General features: G+C 47.7%; 1 protein-coding gene and 10 non-coding genes across 11 annotated transcripts in view; all 11 read right to left on the bottom strand.

Annotated features, from left to right (window-relative positions):
- Positions 1-931: 931 nt before the first annotated feature.
- trnav-cac (transfer RNA valine (anticodon CAC)) lies at positions 932-1004 on the bottom strand. Its single transcript has one exon. It is a non-coding gene; the product is annotated as a tRNA-Val (tRNA).
- A 123-nt stretch (positions 1005-1127) lies between these two features.
- trnav-aac (transfer RNA valine (anticodon AAC)) lies at positions 1128-1200 on the bottom strand. Its single transcript has one exon. It is a non-coding gene; the product is annotated as a tRNA-Val (tRNA).
- A 1673-nt stretch (positions 1201-2873) lies between these two features.
- trnav-uac (transfer RNA valine (anticodon UAC)) lies at positions 2874-2946 on the bottom strand. The gene has a single exon. It is a non-coding gene; the product is annotated as a tRNA-Val (tRNA).
- Positions 2947-4783: 1837 nt separating this feature from the next.
- Positions 4784-4856, bottom strand: trnav-uac (transfer RNA valine (anticodon UAC)). Its single transcript has one exon. It is a non-coding gene; the product is annotated as a tRNA-Val (tRNA).
- Positions 4857-5122: 266 nt separating this feature from the next.
- Positions 5123-5195, bottom strand: trnav-cac (transfer RNA valine (anticodon CAC)). Its single transcript has one exon. It is a non-coding gene; the product is annotated as a tRNA-Val (tRNA).
- A 996-nt stretch (positions 5196-6191) lies between these two features.
- On the bottom strand, positions 6192-6264 carry trnav-cac (transfer RNA valine (anticodon CAC)). Its single transcript has one exon. It is a non-coding gene; the product is annotated as a tRNA-Val (tRNA).
- Positions 6265-6790: 526 nt separating this feature from the next.
- On the bottom strand, positions 6791-6863 carry trnav-cac (transfer RNA valine (anticodon CAC)). Its single transcript has one exon. It is a non-coding gene; the product is annotated as a tRNA-Val (tRNA).
- A 668-nt stretch (positions 6864-7531) lies between these two features.
- Positions 7532-7604, bottom strand: trnav-uac (transfer RNA valine (anticodon UAC)). Its single transcript has one exon. It is a non-coding gene; the product is annotated as a tRNA-Val (tRNA).
- Positions 7605-7870: 266 nt separating this feature from the next.
- Positions 7871-7943, bottom strand: trnav-cac (transfer RNA valine (anticodon CAC)). The gene has a single exon. It is a non-coding gene; the product is annotated as a tRNA-Val (tRNA).
- Positions 7944-8066: 123 nt separating this feature from the next.
- On the bottom strand, positions 8067-8139 carry trnav-aac (transfer RNA valine (anticodon AAC)). Its single transcript has one exon. It is a non-coding gene; the product is annotated as a tRNA-Val (tRNA).
- A 3374-nt stretch (positions 8140-11513) lies between these two features.
- The window catches only part of LOC143712777 (FGGY carbohydrate kinase domain-containing protein-like), a 63015-nt gene continuing 60168 nt past the window's right edge, over positions 11514-14360 (bottom strand). The window contains exon 11 of the mRNA XM_077204785.1: positions 11514-11711. Coding sequence (XP_077060900.1) covers positions 11514-11711 — 198 coding nt within the window. The remainder of the gene's footprint in view (positions 11712-14360) is intronic.

Raw genomic sequence — 14360 nt, forward strand, 5'->3', positions numbered from 1 at the left:
AGGGTTTTGTAGCGAATTGCAGCATTTATATTTAACATGCCTCCACTTGTTTCCACCCAATTTTGAACTGAGGACCTTTCGCGTGTTAGGCGAACGTGATGAACACTACACTACAGAAACCTATTGATGAGGTACATGTGCTTTTTAGAAGATGGCTCCTTCCCATAATCTACTCTGCAAGCAGTGTGACAGTCTGTGAATTCCACAAACAACAGAACAGAGGTCATTCGGCATGGCAGTCTGCCTACAGCTCCTGGGTACGATGGCCTTCACCTGTCTTAAATGTAAGGGTTTTGTATCGAATTGCAGCATTTATATTTAACATGCCTCCACTTGTTTCCGCCCAGTTTTGAACTGAAGACCTTTGCGTGTAAAGCGAACGTGATATCATGGCATGTGCTTTTTAGAAGATGGCTCCTTCCCATAATCTACTCTGCAAGCAGTGTGATAGTCTGTGAATTCCACAAACAACAGAACAGAGGTCATTCGGCATGGCAGTCTGCCTACAGCTCCTTGGTACGATGGCCTTCACCTGTCTCAAAAGCAAGGGTTTTGTAGCGAATTGGAGCATTACATTTAAAATGCCTCCACTTGTTTCCGCCCAGTTTTGAACTGAGGACCTTTCGCGTGTAAAGCAAACGTGATAACGACTACACTACGGAAACTTGATTTAGACGTCAGTCCCACCACTTCTAGGGTACGCTTGTTCAAAAGCGACTGAAACTATAGACTGCCCGGTGTTTTTAACATGGCAAAAAGCTGCTAATTTTGTTGGCAGACCGAACATTTTATATTACTTCACAGGAAACCTCAATGGTCATTTGTTTTATTTTTGTCCTTTTTTAAAGAGATTAAACCACAAACATCCCTGCAAGTGTACTGACCTGCTCAACAGAAAATCGCATAGGAAATTTTTGCAAAAAACACCCACAGTTTCCGCCCAGTTTCGAACTGGGGACCTTTTGCGTGTGAGGCAAACGTGATAACCACTACACTATGGAAACAAGTCTTCAGGCTGCAGACATAAATCTTTAGGTGCACCCTTATTAAAAAGCATATAAAGGAAATGAGCGCTGCACCCACCTAGTGTGGCAAAAAGTTAAAATTTTCTGTCAGAATCCAACCACTGTTTCTGCTCGGTTTCGAACCGAGGACCTTTCGCGTGTTAGGCGAACGTGATGACCACTACACTCCAGAAACCTATTGATGAGGTGCATGTGATTTTTAGAAGATGGCTCCTTCCCATAATCTGCTCTGCAAGCAGTGTGACAGTCTGTGAATTCCACAAACAACAGAACAGAGGTCATTCGGCATGGCAGTCTGCCTACAGCTCCTTGGTACGATGGCCTTCACCTGTCTCAAAAGTAAGGGTTTTGTAGCGAATTGGAGCATTAAATTTAAAATGCCTCCACTTGTTTCCGCCTAGTATTGAACTGAGGACCTTTCGCGTGTCAGAATCAGAATCAGAATCAGAAAGAGCTTTATTGCCAAGTGTGCTTGCACACACAAGGAATTTGTTTTGGTACTGAGGCTTCCAGTGGACATATACAAATACAACATGAAACATAATACTACAAATTATAAGAATAAAAAATAAAAATATAAATATATGAGAATAAAAACTATCACAGTTGGGTTTAGTCAGAATAGACATTTTCAGATTTACAGATTATTAACCTATTTACAGTGTTTTGAATATTATAAATAAATAAATCTACATATAAGTATCACCTGAGTTGTAGGATATTGCACTAAACAGTGGGAGCATTGCACTTACAGGCATATGCCTTGGAAGGATTGTTAACTGTTCAGGAGGGAAATGGCCTGTGGGAAGAAACTGTTCCTGTGCCGAGATGTTCTTGTGGCCAGTGATCTGAGTCTCCGTCTTGACGGTAACAGTTCAAACAGGTGGTGTCCAGGGTGAGTGGAGTCTGTGATGATTTTACCTGCTCTCTTCCTCACTCTGGAAGAGTACAGGTCCTGGAGGTTTGGCAGGGGGGCAGCAATAATCCTCTCCGCAGTCCGGACTGTCCGTTGTAGTCTCCTGATGTCTGATTTGGTAGCTGAACCAAACCAGACAGTGATGGAAGCGCACAAGACAGACTCAATGACGGCTGAGTAGAACTGAATCAGCAGATCCTGTGGCAGGTTGAACTTCCTCAGCTGGCGAAGGAAGTACAGTCTCTGCTGGGCCTTTTTCACAGTGGAGTCAATGTGATTGTCCCACTTCAGGTCCTGAGAGATGATAGTGCCCAGGAACCTGAATGACTCCACTGCTTCCACAGTGCTGTTCATGATGGTGAGTGGGGGGAGTGCTGGGCTGTTCCTCCTGAAGTCCACGATCATCTCCACTGTTTTGAGCGTGTTCAGCTCAAGGTTGTTATAACTGCACCAGGCAGCCAGCTGTTCAACCTCCAGTCTGTAAGCAGACTCGTCACCGTTTCGGATGAGACCGATGACAGTGGTGTCGTCTGCAAATTTCAGGAGCTTGACAGTGGGGTCTTTAGAAGTGCAGTCATTAGTGTACAGGGAGAAGAGCAGTGGGGAGAGAACGCACCCTTGGGGAGCACCAGTGCTGATTGTGAGTGTCTTGGATGTGTGTTTCCCCAGTCTCACTCGCTGCTGCCGGTCCGTCAGGAAGCTGGTGATCCACTGACAGATCGAGGATGGTATGGAGAGCTGGGTCAAAGCGAACGCTATGTAAAGCGAACGTGATAACCACTACACTACGGAAACTTGATTTGGACGGTACCCACCTAGTGTCATTCGGCATGGCAGTCTGCCTACAGCTCCTTGGTACGATGGCCTTCACCTGTCTTAAAAGTAAGGGTTTTGTAGCGAATTGCAGCATTTATATTTAACATGCCTCTACTTGTTTCCACCCAATTTTGAACTGAGGACCTTTCGCGTGTAAAGCGAACGTGATAACCACTACACTACGGAAACTTGATTTTGATCTCATTCCCACCTCTTCTAGCGTACGCTTGTTCAAAAGCGACTGAAACTATAGACTGCCCAGTGTTTTTAACATGGCAAAAAGCTGCTAATTTTGTTGGCCGAACATTTTATATTACTGTACAGGAAACCTCAATGGTCATTTGTTTTATTTTTGTCCTTTTCTAAAGAGATTAAACAACAAACATCCCTGCAAGTGTACTGACCTGCTCAACAGAAAATCGCATACGAAATTTTTGCAAAAATCACCCACAGTTTCCGCCCAGTTTCAAACTGGGGACTTTTAGCGTGTGAGGCGAACGTGATAACCACTACACTACAAACACGTCTTCAGGTTGCAGACATAAATCTTTAGGTGCACGCTTATTAAAAAGCATATAAAGGAAATGAGCGCTGCACCCACCTAACGTGCCAAAGAGTTTAAATTTTCTGTCAGAATCCAACCACTGTTTCTGCTCGGTTTTGAACCTTTCGCGTGTTAGGCGAATGTGATGACCACTACACTACAGAAACCTATTGTTGAGAGGGATGTGCTTTTTAGAAGATGGCTCCTTCCCATTATCTGCCCTGCAAGCAGTGTGACAGTCTGTAAATTCCACAAACAACAGAACAAAGGTCATTCGGCACCCACCTAGTGTCATTCGGCATGGCAGTCTGCCTACAGCTCCTTGATACGATGGCCTTCACCTGTCTTAAAAGTAAGGGTTTTGTAGCGAATTGCAGCATTTGTATTTAACATGCCTCCACTTGTTTCCACCCAATTTTGTACTGAGGACCTTTCACGTGTAAAGCAAACGTGATAACCACTACACTACGGAAACTTGGTTTGGATCTCATTCCAACCTCTTCTAGCGTACGCTTGTTCAAAAGCGACTGAAACTATAGACTGCCCAGTGTTTTTAACATGGCAAAAAGCTGCTAATTTTGTTGGCAGACCGAACATTTTATATTACTGTACAGGAAACCTCAATGGTCATTTGTTTTCTTTTTGTCCTTTTCTAAAGAGATTAAACCACAAACATCCCTGCAAGTGTACTGACCTGCTCAACAGAAAATCGCATACGAAATTTTTGCAAAAACCAAGCTTAGTTTCCGCGCAGTTTCGAACTGGGAACCTTTCGCGTGTGAGGCGAACGTGATAACCACTACACTACAGAAACACGTCTTCAGGTTGCAGACATAAATCTTTAGGTGCACGCTTATTAAAAAGCATATAAAGGAAATGAGCGCTGCTACCACCTAGCGTGGCAAACAGTTTAAATATTCTGTCAGAATCCAACCACTGTTTCTGCTTGGTTTCGAACAGAGGACCTTTCGCGTGTTAGGCGAACATGATGAACACTACACTACAGAAACCTCTTGATGAGGCACATGTGCTTTTTAGAAGATGGCTCCTTCCCATAATCTACTCTGCAAGCAGTGTGACAGTCTGTGAATTCCACAAACAACAGAACAGAGGTCATTCGGCATGGCAGTCTGCCTACAGCTCCTGGGTACGATGGCCTTCACCTGTCTTAAAAGTAAGGGTTTTGTATCGAATTGCAGCATTTATATTTAACATGCCTCCACTTGTTTCCGCCCAGTTTTGAACTGAAGACCTTTGCGTGTAAAGCGAACGTGATATCATGGCATATGCTTTTTAGAAGATGGCTCCTTCCCATAATCTGCTCTGCAAGCAGTGTGACAGTCTGTGAATTCCACAAACAACAGAACAGAGGTCATTCGGCATGGCAGTCTGCCTACAGCTCCTTGGTACGATGGCCTTCACCTGTCTCAAAAGCAAGGGTTTTGTAGCGAATTGGAGCATTACATTTAAAATGCCTCCACTTGTTTCCACCCAGTTTTGAACTGAGGACCTTTCGCGTGTAAAGCAAACGTGATAACCACTACACTACGGAAACTTGATTTGGACGTCAGTCCCACCGCTTCTAGGGTACGCTTGTTCAAAAGCGACTGAAACTATAGACTGCCCAGTGTTTTTAACATGGCAAAATGCTGCTAATTTTGTTGGCAGACCGAACATTTTATATTACTGTACAGGAAACCTCAATGGTCATTTGTTTTCTTTTTGTCCTTTTCTAAAGAGATTAAACCACAAACATCCCTGCAAGTGTACTGACCTGCTCAACAGAAAATCGCATACGGAATTTTTGCAAATACCACCCTTAGTTTCCGCCCAGTTTCGAACTGGGGACCTTTCGCGTGTGAGGCGAACGTGATAACCACTACACTACAGAAACACGTCTTCAAGTTGCAGACATAAATCTTTAGGTGCACGCTTATTAAAAAGCATATAAAGGAAATGAGCGCTGCTACCACCTAGCGTGGCAAACAGTTTAAATATTCTGTCAGAATCCAACCACTGTTTCTGCTTGATTTCGAACAGAGGACCTTTCGCGTGTTAGGCGAACATGATGAACACTACACTACAGAAACCTATTGATGAGGCACATGTGCTTTTTAGAAGATGGCTCCTTCCCATAATCTACTCTGCAAGCAGTGTGACAGTCTGTGAATTCCACAAACAACAGAACAGAGGTCATTCGGCATGGCAGTCTGCCTACAGCTCCTGGGTACGATGGCCTTCACCTGTCTTAAAAGTAAGGGTTTTGTATCGAATTGCAGCATTTATATTTAACATGCCTCCACTTGTTTCCGCCCAGTTTTGAACTGAAGACCTTTGCGTGTAAAGCGAACGTGATATCATGGCATATGCTTTTTAGAAGATGGCTCCTTCCCATAATCTGCTCTGCAAGCAGTGTGACAGTCTGTGTATTCCACAAACAACAGAACAGAGGTCATTCGGCATGGCAGTCTGCCTACAGCTCCTTGGTACGATGGCCTTCACCTGTCTCAAAAGCAAGGGTTTTGTAGCGAATTGGAGCATTACATTTAAAATGCCTCCACTAGTTTCCAACTGAGGACCTTTCGCGTGTAAAGCAAACGTGATAACCACTACACTACGGAAACTTGATTTGGACTTCAGTCCCACCGCTTCTAGGGTACGCTTGTTCAAAAGCGACTGAAACTATAGACTGCCCAGTGTTTTTAACATGGCAAAATGCTGCTAATTTTGTTGGCAGACCGAACATTTTATATTACTGTACAGGAAACCTCAATGGTCATTTGTTTTATTTTTGTCCTTTTCTAAAGAGATTAAACCATAAACATCCCTGCAAGTGTACTGACCTGCTCAACAGAAAATCGCATACGAAATTTTTGCAAAAACCACCCACAGTTTCCACCCAGTTTCGAACTGGGGACCTTTCGCGTGTGAGGCGAACGTGATGACCACTACACTACAGAAACCTATTGATGGAGCATGTGCTTTTTAGAAGATCCCTCCTTCCCATAATCTGCTCTGCAAGCAGTGTGACAGTTTGTAAATTCCACAAACAACAGAACAGAGGTTATTCGGCATGGCAATCTGCCTACAGCTCCTTGGTACGATGGCCTTCACAAGGGTTTTGTAGCGATTTGCAGCATTTATATTTAACATGCCTCCACTTGTTTCCACCCAGTTTTGAACTGAGGACCTGTCGCGTGTAAAGCGAACGTGATAACCACTACACTACGGACACTTGATTTGGACGTCAGTCCCACCTCCTCTAGGGTACGCTTGTTCAAAAACGACTGAAACTATAGACTGCCCAGTGTTCTAAACATGGCAAAAAGCTGCTAATTTTTTTGGCAGACCAAACATTTTTTATTACTGTACAGGAAACCTCAACGGTCATTTGTTTTATTTTTGACAGAAAATGTGCCTGCATCCCTGCAAGTGTACTGACCTGCTCAACAGAAAATCGCATAAGAAATTTTTGCAAAAACCACCCACAGTTTCCACCCAGTTTCGAACTGGGGACCTTTCGCGTGTGAGGCGAACGTGATAACCACTACACTACGGAAACACGTCTGCAGGTGGCAGACATAATTCTTTAGCTGCACGCTTATTAAAAAGCATATAAAGGAAATGAGCGCTGCTACCACCTAGCGTGGCAAACAGTTTAAATTTTCTGTCAGAATCCAACCACTGTTTCTGCTCGGTTTCGAACAGAGGACCTTTCGCGTGTTAGGCGAACGTGATGAACACTACACTACAGAAACCTATTGATGACGCACATGTGCTTTTTAGAAGATGGCTCCTTCCCATAATCTACTCTGCAAGCAGTGTGACAGTCTGTGAATTCCACAAACAACAGAACAGAGGTCATTCGGCATGGCAGTCTGCCTACAGCTCCTGGGTACGATGGCCTTCACCTGTCTTAAAAGTAAGGGTTTTGTATCGAATTGCAGCATTTATATTTAACATGCCTCCACTTGTTTCCACCCAGTTTTGAACTGAAGACCTTTGCGTGTAAAGCGAACGTGATATCATGGCATGTGCTTTTTAGAAGATGGCTCCTTCCCATAATCTACTCTGCAAGCAGTGTGACAGTCTGTGAATTCCACAAACAACAGAACAGAGGTCATTCGGCATGGCAGTCTGCCTACAGCTCCTTGGTACGATGGCCTTCACCTGTCTCAAAAGCAAGGGTTTTGTAGCGAATTGGAGCATTACATTTAAAATGCCTCCACTTGTTTCCGCCCAGTTTTGAACTGAGGGCCTTTCGCGTGTAAAGCAAACGTGATAACCACTACACTACGGAAACTTGATTTGGACGTCAGTCCCACCGCTTCTAGGGTACGCTTGTTCAAAAGCGACTGAAACTATAGATTGCCCAGTGTTTTTAACATGGCAAAATGCTGCTAATTTTGTTGGCAGACCAAACATTTTATATTACTGTACAGGAAACCTCAATGGTCATTTGTTTTATTTTTGTCCTTTTCTAAAGAGATTAAACCACAAACATCCCTGCAAGTGTACTGACCTGCTCAACAGAAAATCGCATACGAAATTTTTGCAAAAACCACCCACAGTTTCCGCCCAGTTTCGAACTGGGGACCTTTCGCGTGTGAGGCGAACGTGATAACCACTACACTACGGAAACACGTCTTCAGATTGCAGACATAAATCTTTAGGTGCACGCTTATTAAAAAGCATATAAAAGAAATGAGTGCTGCACCCACCTAGCGTGGCAAACAGTTTAAATTTTCTGTCAGAATCCAACCACTGTTTCTGCTCGGTTTCGAACCGAGGACCTTTCGCGTGTTAAGCGAACGTGATGACCACTACACTACAGAAACCTATTGATGAGACACATGTGCTTTTTAGAAGATGGCTCCTTCCCATAATCTGCTCTGCAGGCAGTGTGACAGTCTGTAAATTCCACAAACAACAGAACAGAGGTCATTCTGCATGGCAGTCTGCCTACAGCTCCTTGGTACGATGGCCTTCACCTGTCTCAAAAGTCATACCGATCTTTATGGGAGCTCCCTGGGCACAGCGCTATGGAGGGCCAGGATCGGAGTTGGGCTTGCACGATTGGAAGGCGCAGACGGAATATCTGGCCGGATTACAGGGACTGAGTGCATCACAGAAAGTACAGTTTGTGTTGGGGTCTTTGGAAGCAGAAGCCAAAAGAGAAGTTCTTGCTGCATCAGAAGCCACACGGGCTACCGCGAAAACTATCTTCGATTTCCTGTCCGGATTATATGGAGACTCTACCCCGGTGGCCACTCTTCGTGCCCAGTTCTTTAACTATCAACAGGGGCCTAAGCAGACTCTTCGGGCATACTCCTTGAAATTGTGGGAGCAGTTTGGCCGGCTGTTGGGTGAACTTCGTCAGGGTCGAGTCGAGGGCGGATCGATGGTGAGAGAGAGGTCGTATTCGGAGAAGGGGCGAGCTCCTGTGCGCCGCCCCCTACGTCCTGTGGGCCCCCGGTTCCAGTGGGATGACCAGGGAAGGCCCATCTGTATTAATTGTGGAGACCCGGGACACATCAGTCGTCAGTGTGGGCTCCGTCGGGGTTCTCAAGGGGGTTTTTAGTCCCACCGGCTACTGTGGGTCAAGTGGCCGGGACCCCTTTGTGTGACCCTCCTTCTGTTCCTGTTTTACGAGACGACAGGGTTGGGCGCTGTCCCACCGTGGAGGTTCAAGCTAACGGAGTCACGATAGATTGTCTGGTCGATACAGGTTCTCAAGTTACGTTATTTTCGGAGAGCCTGGCCCAGGAGTTGGTTGCAGATCATCGGCTCCAAGCAGTGGACGCTTCTAGTCTGACTTTACGGGGGCAAACGGTCTGGACATCCCTTACACTGGGTACATCGTGGTAGACTTTCTGGTCCAAGGGGTTCCCGTCCAACAGAAAGGGGTCGTTATCGTCCGAGGTCATTGCTTGGGCATTCATCGAGCACTCCTAGGGATGAACGTTATACTGGATTGCTCGGAGGAATTGTTTCTGGGACGGCCAGCTCGGACTTCTCTGTCATCGGCGAAGCAGGACAGGGACCGGATTCTGGCCGATTGCCGAAGAGTGCACGTGGCTAGTCAAGTGAAGGAGAGAGAAGGCATCGGTCGAGTAGCCTGTCGGTACGCTTTGTCTGTCCCACCCCAGAGCGAGACCGTGCTTTGGGTCCGAGTACCTGCAGGACCCTGTGGGACGGGTACCTGTGTCCTGGTAGAGCCCCATGAGGACTGTCAACCCATTGAAGTGGCTCACGGGCTGACGGCCATCCACCGTGGGCGAGTCTCAGTAAAGGTGCGGAATGCCAATCCCTACTCCGTGCTCCTTCGTCGACACCAACGTCTGGTTCGAGTTTCCTCGGTACGCTCTGCCCAGGTTCACAAGCATCAGTACGTCTGCTTCAGGCAGGTGAGCTCTGCGGTGGTGGAAGTCGCCGTCCGCCCAGTTGAGGCAGAACCAGGCTCTGTGGGAGGAGGGGTGCCGACCCATTTGATGGGAGAGTCCCTGAAGGGTGAAAATCTGGAGGAGGAACAGGTGTTACAGCTCCAGGAGCTCTTGAGAAAATGGCAACATGTGTTCTCGACCCACGAAGAAGACTATGGCTGCACAGGGGTAGTGAGGCATCAAATACCTACCGGTGAGGCGATGCCTAGCCAAGAGCGGTATCGTCCGGTGCCACCCACCCTCTATGCCGAGGTCCGCGCCCTGTTGAAAGGGATGCTGGAGGGAGGAATTGTTCGAGAGAGCAGTAGTCCCAGGGCGGCGCCAATTGTTCTGGTTCAGAAGAAAACGGGAGCTTGGAGGTTCTGCGTTGACTACCGCAAACTCAACAGTGTAACGAAGAAAGATACATTCCCGTTGCCACGGATTGAAGACTCACTCACCTGTCTCACACAAGCGGCGTGGTACTCCACATTGGACCTGGCGAGTGGATACTGGCAGGTGCAGGTAGACGACCGAGATAGAGAGAAGACAGCCTTCACCACCCCGTTTGGGTTATTTGAATGGGACCGGATGCGGTTCGGCCTGTGCAATGCTCCTGCGACCTTTCAGCGCTTGATGCAGCACTGTCTAGGGGGACAACTGGTCGACTCAACGCCGGTATACCTGGACGATGTGATCGTCTTCTCCCCTGACTTCCGCACTCACCTGCACCATCTAGGTGGGAGGAGGACCACCTAGGGAGGAGGAGGAACACAGGAAGTGTTCAGGGCCATGGAGAAATATGGGCTAAAGCTTAGGCCAGACAAATGCCAGTTATTGCGGAAGAAGGTACAGTTCTTGGGACATCGTTTCAGTGCTGCAGGGATATCCCCCGACCCGGAGAAGGTGGCAGCTGTCCAAGGGTGGGAGCCACCCCGGGCAGTGAGACAGGTGCGGTCGTTCCTGGGGTTCGTGGTATTTTGTCGACGCTTTATAAAAGGATTATCTGGGCTTGCTTGGCCATTGAACCAACTCCTTGCTGGTTCCGGACGTGCCCGTGGCAAAGGCTCCCCGTCAGTGCATTGGGATTCCACCTGTGAGACCACCTTCCAGAACCTCAAGCAGGAACTTCTGAGGGCCCCTATCTTGGCCTACGCAGACTTCACCCAGCCGTTCCTTCTGTACACTGACGCCAGCAATGCAGGTTTGGGAGCCGTGTTGGCCCAAGAGCACCAAGGAGTGGAGAGAGTGATTGCATACGCAAGTCAAAGTTTACATCCCGCAGAGCGGAACGCGGCAAATTACAGTTCCTTCAAAATTGAACTACTGGCAATGAAGTGGGCCATGACGGAGAAGTTCAAAGATTACCTGTTGGGAGCCAAGGTGACGGTGATTACGGATAATAATCCATTAGTACACTTGCAGACCGCCAAGTTGGGGGCAGTAGAACAGCGTTGGGTGGCACAACTAGCAAATTATGATTAACAGCTTAAATACCGACCCGGCAGAGAACACGTAAATGCGGACGCCCTGTCCAGACTCCCAGTCATCCGGAGGGACAACCAAACACCCCTTTGTACCCCTGGCCCTGAAGACGAGTTGCTGATGGCAATGGTGGAAGCTCCCGGGACCCTGAGGGCTGTTCCGTCTAGTTGGGGATGGGACCCCGGGCGGTGGAGAAGGCTGCAGCTGGGAGATGCAGACCTGTGTCAGGTTACGTTGTACCTTAGACAGGGATACATGCCGAGAGCAGAGGAAAGCGGGCTCAGACGGTGGGAGTACAACATCTCCTAAGGCAGTGGAAGAGGCTGCGACTTAGAGAAGGGGTAATCTGCCGTTCGATGCAAGATCCCCGAACACAGGAGACAGTACACCAGGTGGTGGTACCGGAGGGCCAAGTCTCGAGCTATTGACTGCATTCCACACCCATACTGGCCATCAGGGCCAAGAGAAGACGCTGTCTCTGCTGAGGAGGTATTTCTACTGGCCTAGGATGGAAAAGAAAGTTGAGGAGTTCGTTCAGAGTTGTCCACTGTGTACGTTGTTCAAACGCAGGAAGGAAGTCCGAGCCCCATTGGTCCCCCTGTGGCCCAAAGCACCTCTGCACATCATAGGAATCGATTTCCTGACTTTAGGTCGGCCGACGGATCGATTTCAAAATATCCTGGTGATGACTGACCTATTAACTAAATACGCCTAGGCCATCCCCACTGTAGATCAGACGACAGTTACCACAGCCAGCGCCCTTTGGAGGGCAGTGATACAACCTTTTGGCTCCCCAGAGACCCTACACTCAGACCAAGGTTCAAATTTTGAGTCCCGAGTGATCCAAGAGCTGAGCCACCTTTATGGGTGCCGGAAGACCCATACGACCTCATACCATCCTCAGGGTAACGGGGGTGCGAAAGGTTGAACCAGACCCTGTTGGGGTTATTGGGGACCCTAGAGAGTGAACAACAGGGCCAATGGGCCGAGAGTCTCCCCTCTCTGTTGCAAGCCTATAACAATAGTGTGCACAGTATCACCAGGTATGCTCCTTCCTACCTTATGTTTGGGCGCCATCTCCGCTTACCTGTGGACTTGCTCCTGGGGACCGAGGCTGCAGAAAGAGGGTATAGTACCACTGACTGGGATCATCTGAGTGCAGCAGCCGCCAAGAACAAGCGGCTATACGACCGGACTGCCCGAGAGGCCCCTTTGTTACCAGGGGAGCGAGTGCTGGTAAGGGACAACCGGCGCTCAGGGAAGGGGAAGCTCCGCGATCGCTGGGAGTCGACGCCATATGTGGTGGAACGACGACAAGGGCCTGATGCTCCAGTTTACTCGGTACGACCCGAGGGGAAACCAGGACCGATACGGGTGCTCCATCGAAACTTGCTCCGTCCATGTCCGAACTATTCGCAGCTAGCGGCCGAGGCCCCAAGTGCGCCACCCGCCCCAGAGGTACTCATGGTAGGGTGGTCTGTGGTCCCGAGGGACCCTGAAGTTGAAGCAAGAGTGGCTCCGCCCTCGCCACTCCGACGGTCTCAGCGGGACACCCGAGGACAGCCTCCTGAGAGGTATGGCGAATGGAATTGAAGAACACCGGTTCTCGGGACTAGAACCGATTGGCGGGGGGGATGTCACGGGTGACAAAAACGCGTAGTGAGCGGAACCCTCTTGGTGAGTCACGAGTTTCTCGAGGGAACGATTTGTTTGCGACACATCCCACTCCAGTTCCAGGTGTGGCAGAAACATTGCCCGGCCTGATTAGCGCTAATGCACTGCAGGTGCAAGAGAGAGAGGAGCGGCGTTCACACAGGTGTCCGGCTTCACAAGCCAAAGATAAAAGGGCTATCCAGAGAGGTTTCGGGGAACGGGACGTGGATGTGGTCTGTTTTGTTTTTGGAGCAGTTTGGGGCTCAAGCTTTACTCGGGGAAGTTGTCTGGATGTGGGGAAGAGAGAAAGATAAGTGAATTGATTTCATCTTATGAACATTCGAAAAGCTTGAAGAGGATGCAGTGAATGTAAATCTGACTGTTGGGGAAGCTATGTGTTTCAGAGTGTGTTGAGGAGGAACTGAGGATTAAATATCCCCCACGGGAGTGTAACGAATGGATTGAGGCCTCTGATCAGCCCTATCGTGTGAGTGAATTGCAGTGTTTTTGCCTTATTTATATACATTGATTCATGGCTGTGGATTTGAAGTGAACACGAGTGTGGTGTGCTTTTACTGAGAAGCGGCCCCAAACCCTGCTTACACGTTTGTGAAAAGTTATTATATCTGCTCTCCATCAGAAGCCCAGAGTGATACAGCTGAGTTTGGAAGTATGCAGTATCGCTGGTGAAGTAAGCTTTTAAATCACTGTCTCACTACTTTGCACTGACGAACAGTATCCTATGTTGAGAAGAATCCTTTACCTTCCTACTTACCATCTGAGTCTGGAAGTATGCAGTATCGCTCGTGAAGTAATTTTTTTAAATCATTGTTTCACTACTGTGTACTGACGAAAGTATTCTATACTGAGAAGAATCCTTACCTTCCTACTTAACGTCTGAGTCTGGAAGTATGCAGCATCGCTGGTGAAGTAAGCTTTTAAACCACTGTCTCACTACTGTGCACCGACGAAAGTGTTCTATACTTTGAAAAATCCTTATCTTCCTACTTACGGTCTGAGTCTAGAAGTAAGCAGCATCGCTGGTGAAGAAAGCTTTTAAGTCACTGTTTCACTACTGTGCACTGCTGAAAGTATCTTATACTGAGAAGAATCCTTACCTTCCTACTTACTGTCTGAGTCTAGAAGTATGCAGCATGGCTGGTGAAGTAAGCTTTTAAACCACCGTCTCCCACTACTGTGCACTGACGAAAGTTTCATGTACTGAGAAGAATTCTTATCTTCCTACTTACCGTCTGAGTCTAGAAGTATGCAGCATTGCTGGTGAAGTAAGCTTTTAAATCACTGTCTCACTACTGTGCACTGACGACAGTATCCTATACTGAGAAGAATCCTTACCTTCCTACTTACCGCCTGAGTCTAGAAGTATGCAGCATCGCTGGTGAAGTAAGCTTTTAAAATCATTGTTTCACTACTGTGCACTGACGAAAGTATTCTATACTGAGAAAAATCCTTATCTTCCTACTTACTGTCTGAGTCTA

This window comes from Siphateles boraxobius, unplaced genomic scaffold (assembly GCF_051911475.1).
Source record: "Siphateles boraxobius isolate OS27281-9 unplaced genomic scaffold, OSU_SipBor_1 51, whole genome shotgun sequence".
In the NCBI taxonomy this organism is placed as follows: Eukaryota; Metazoa; Chordata; class Actinopteri; order Cypriniformes; family Leuciscidae; genus Siphateles; species Siphateles boraxobius.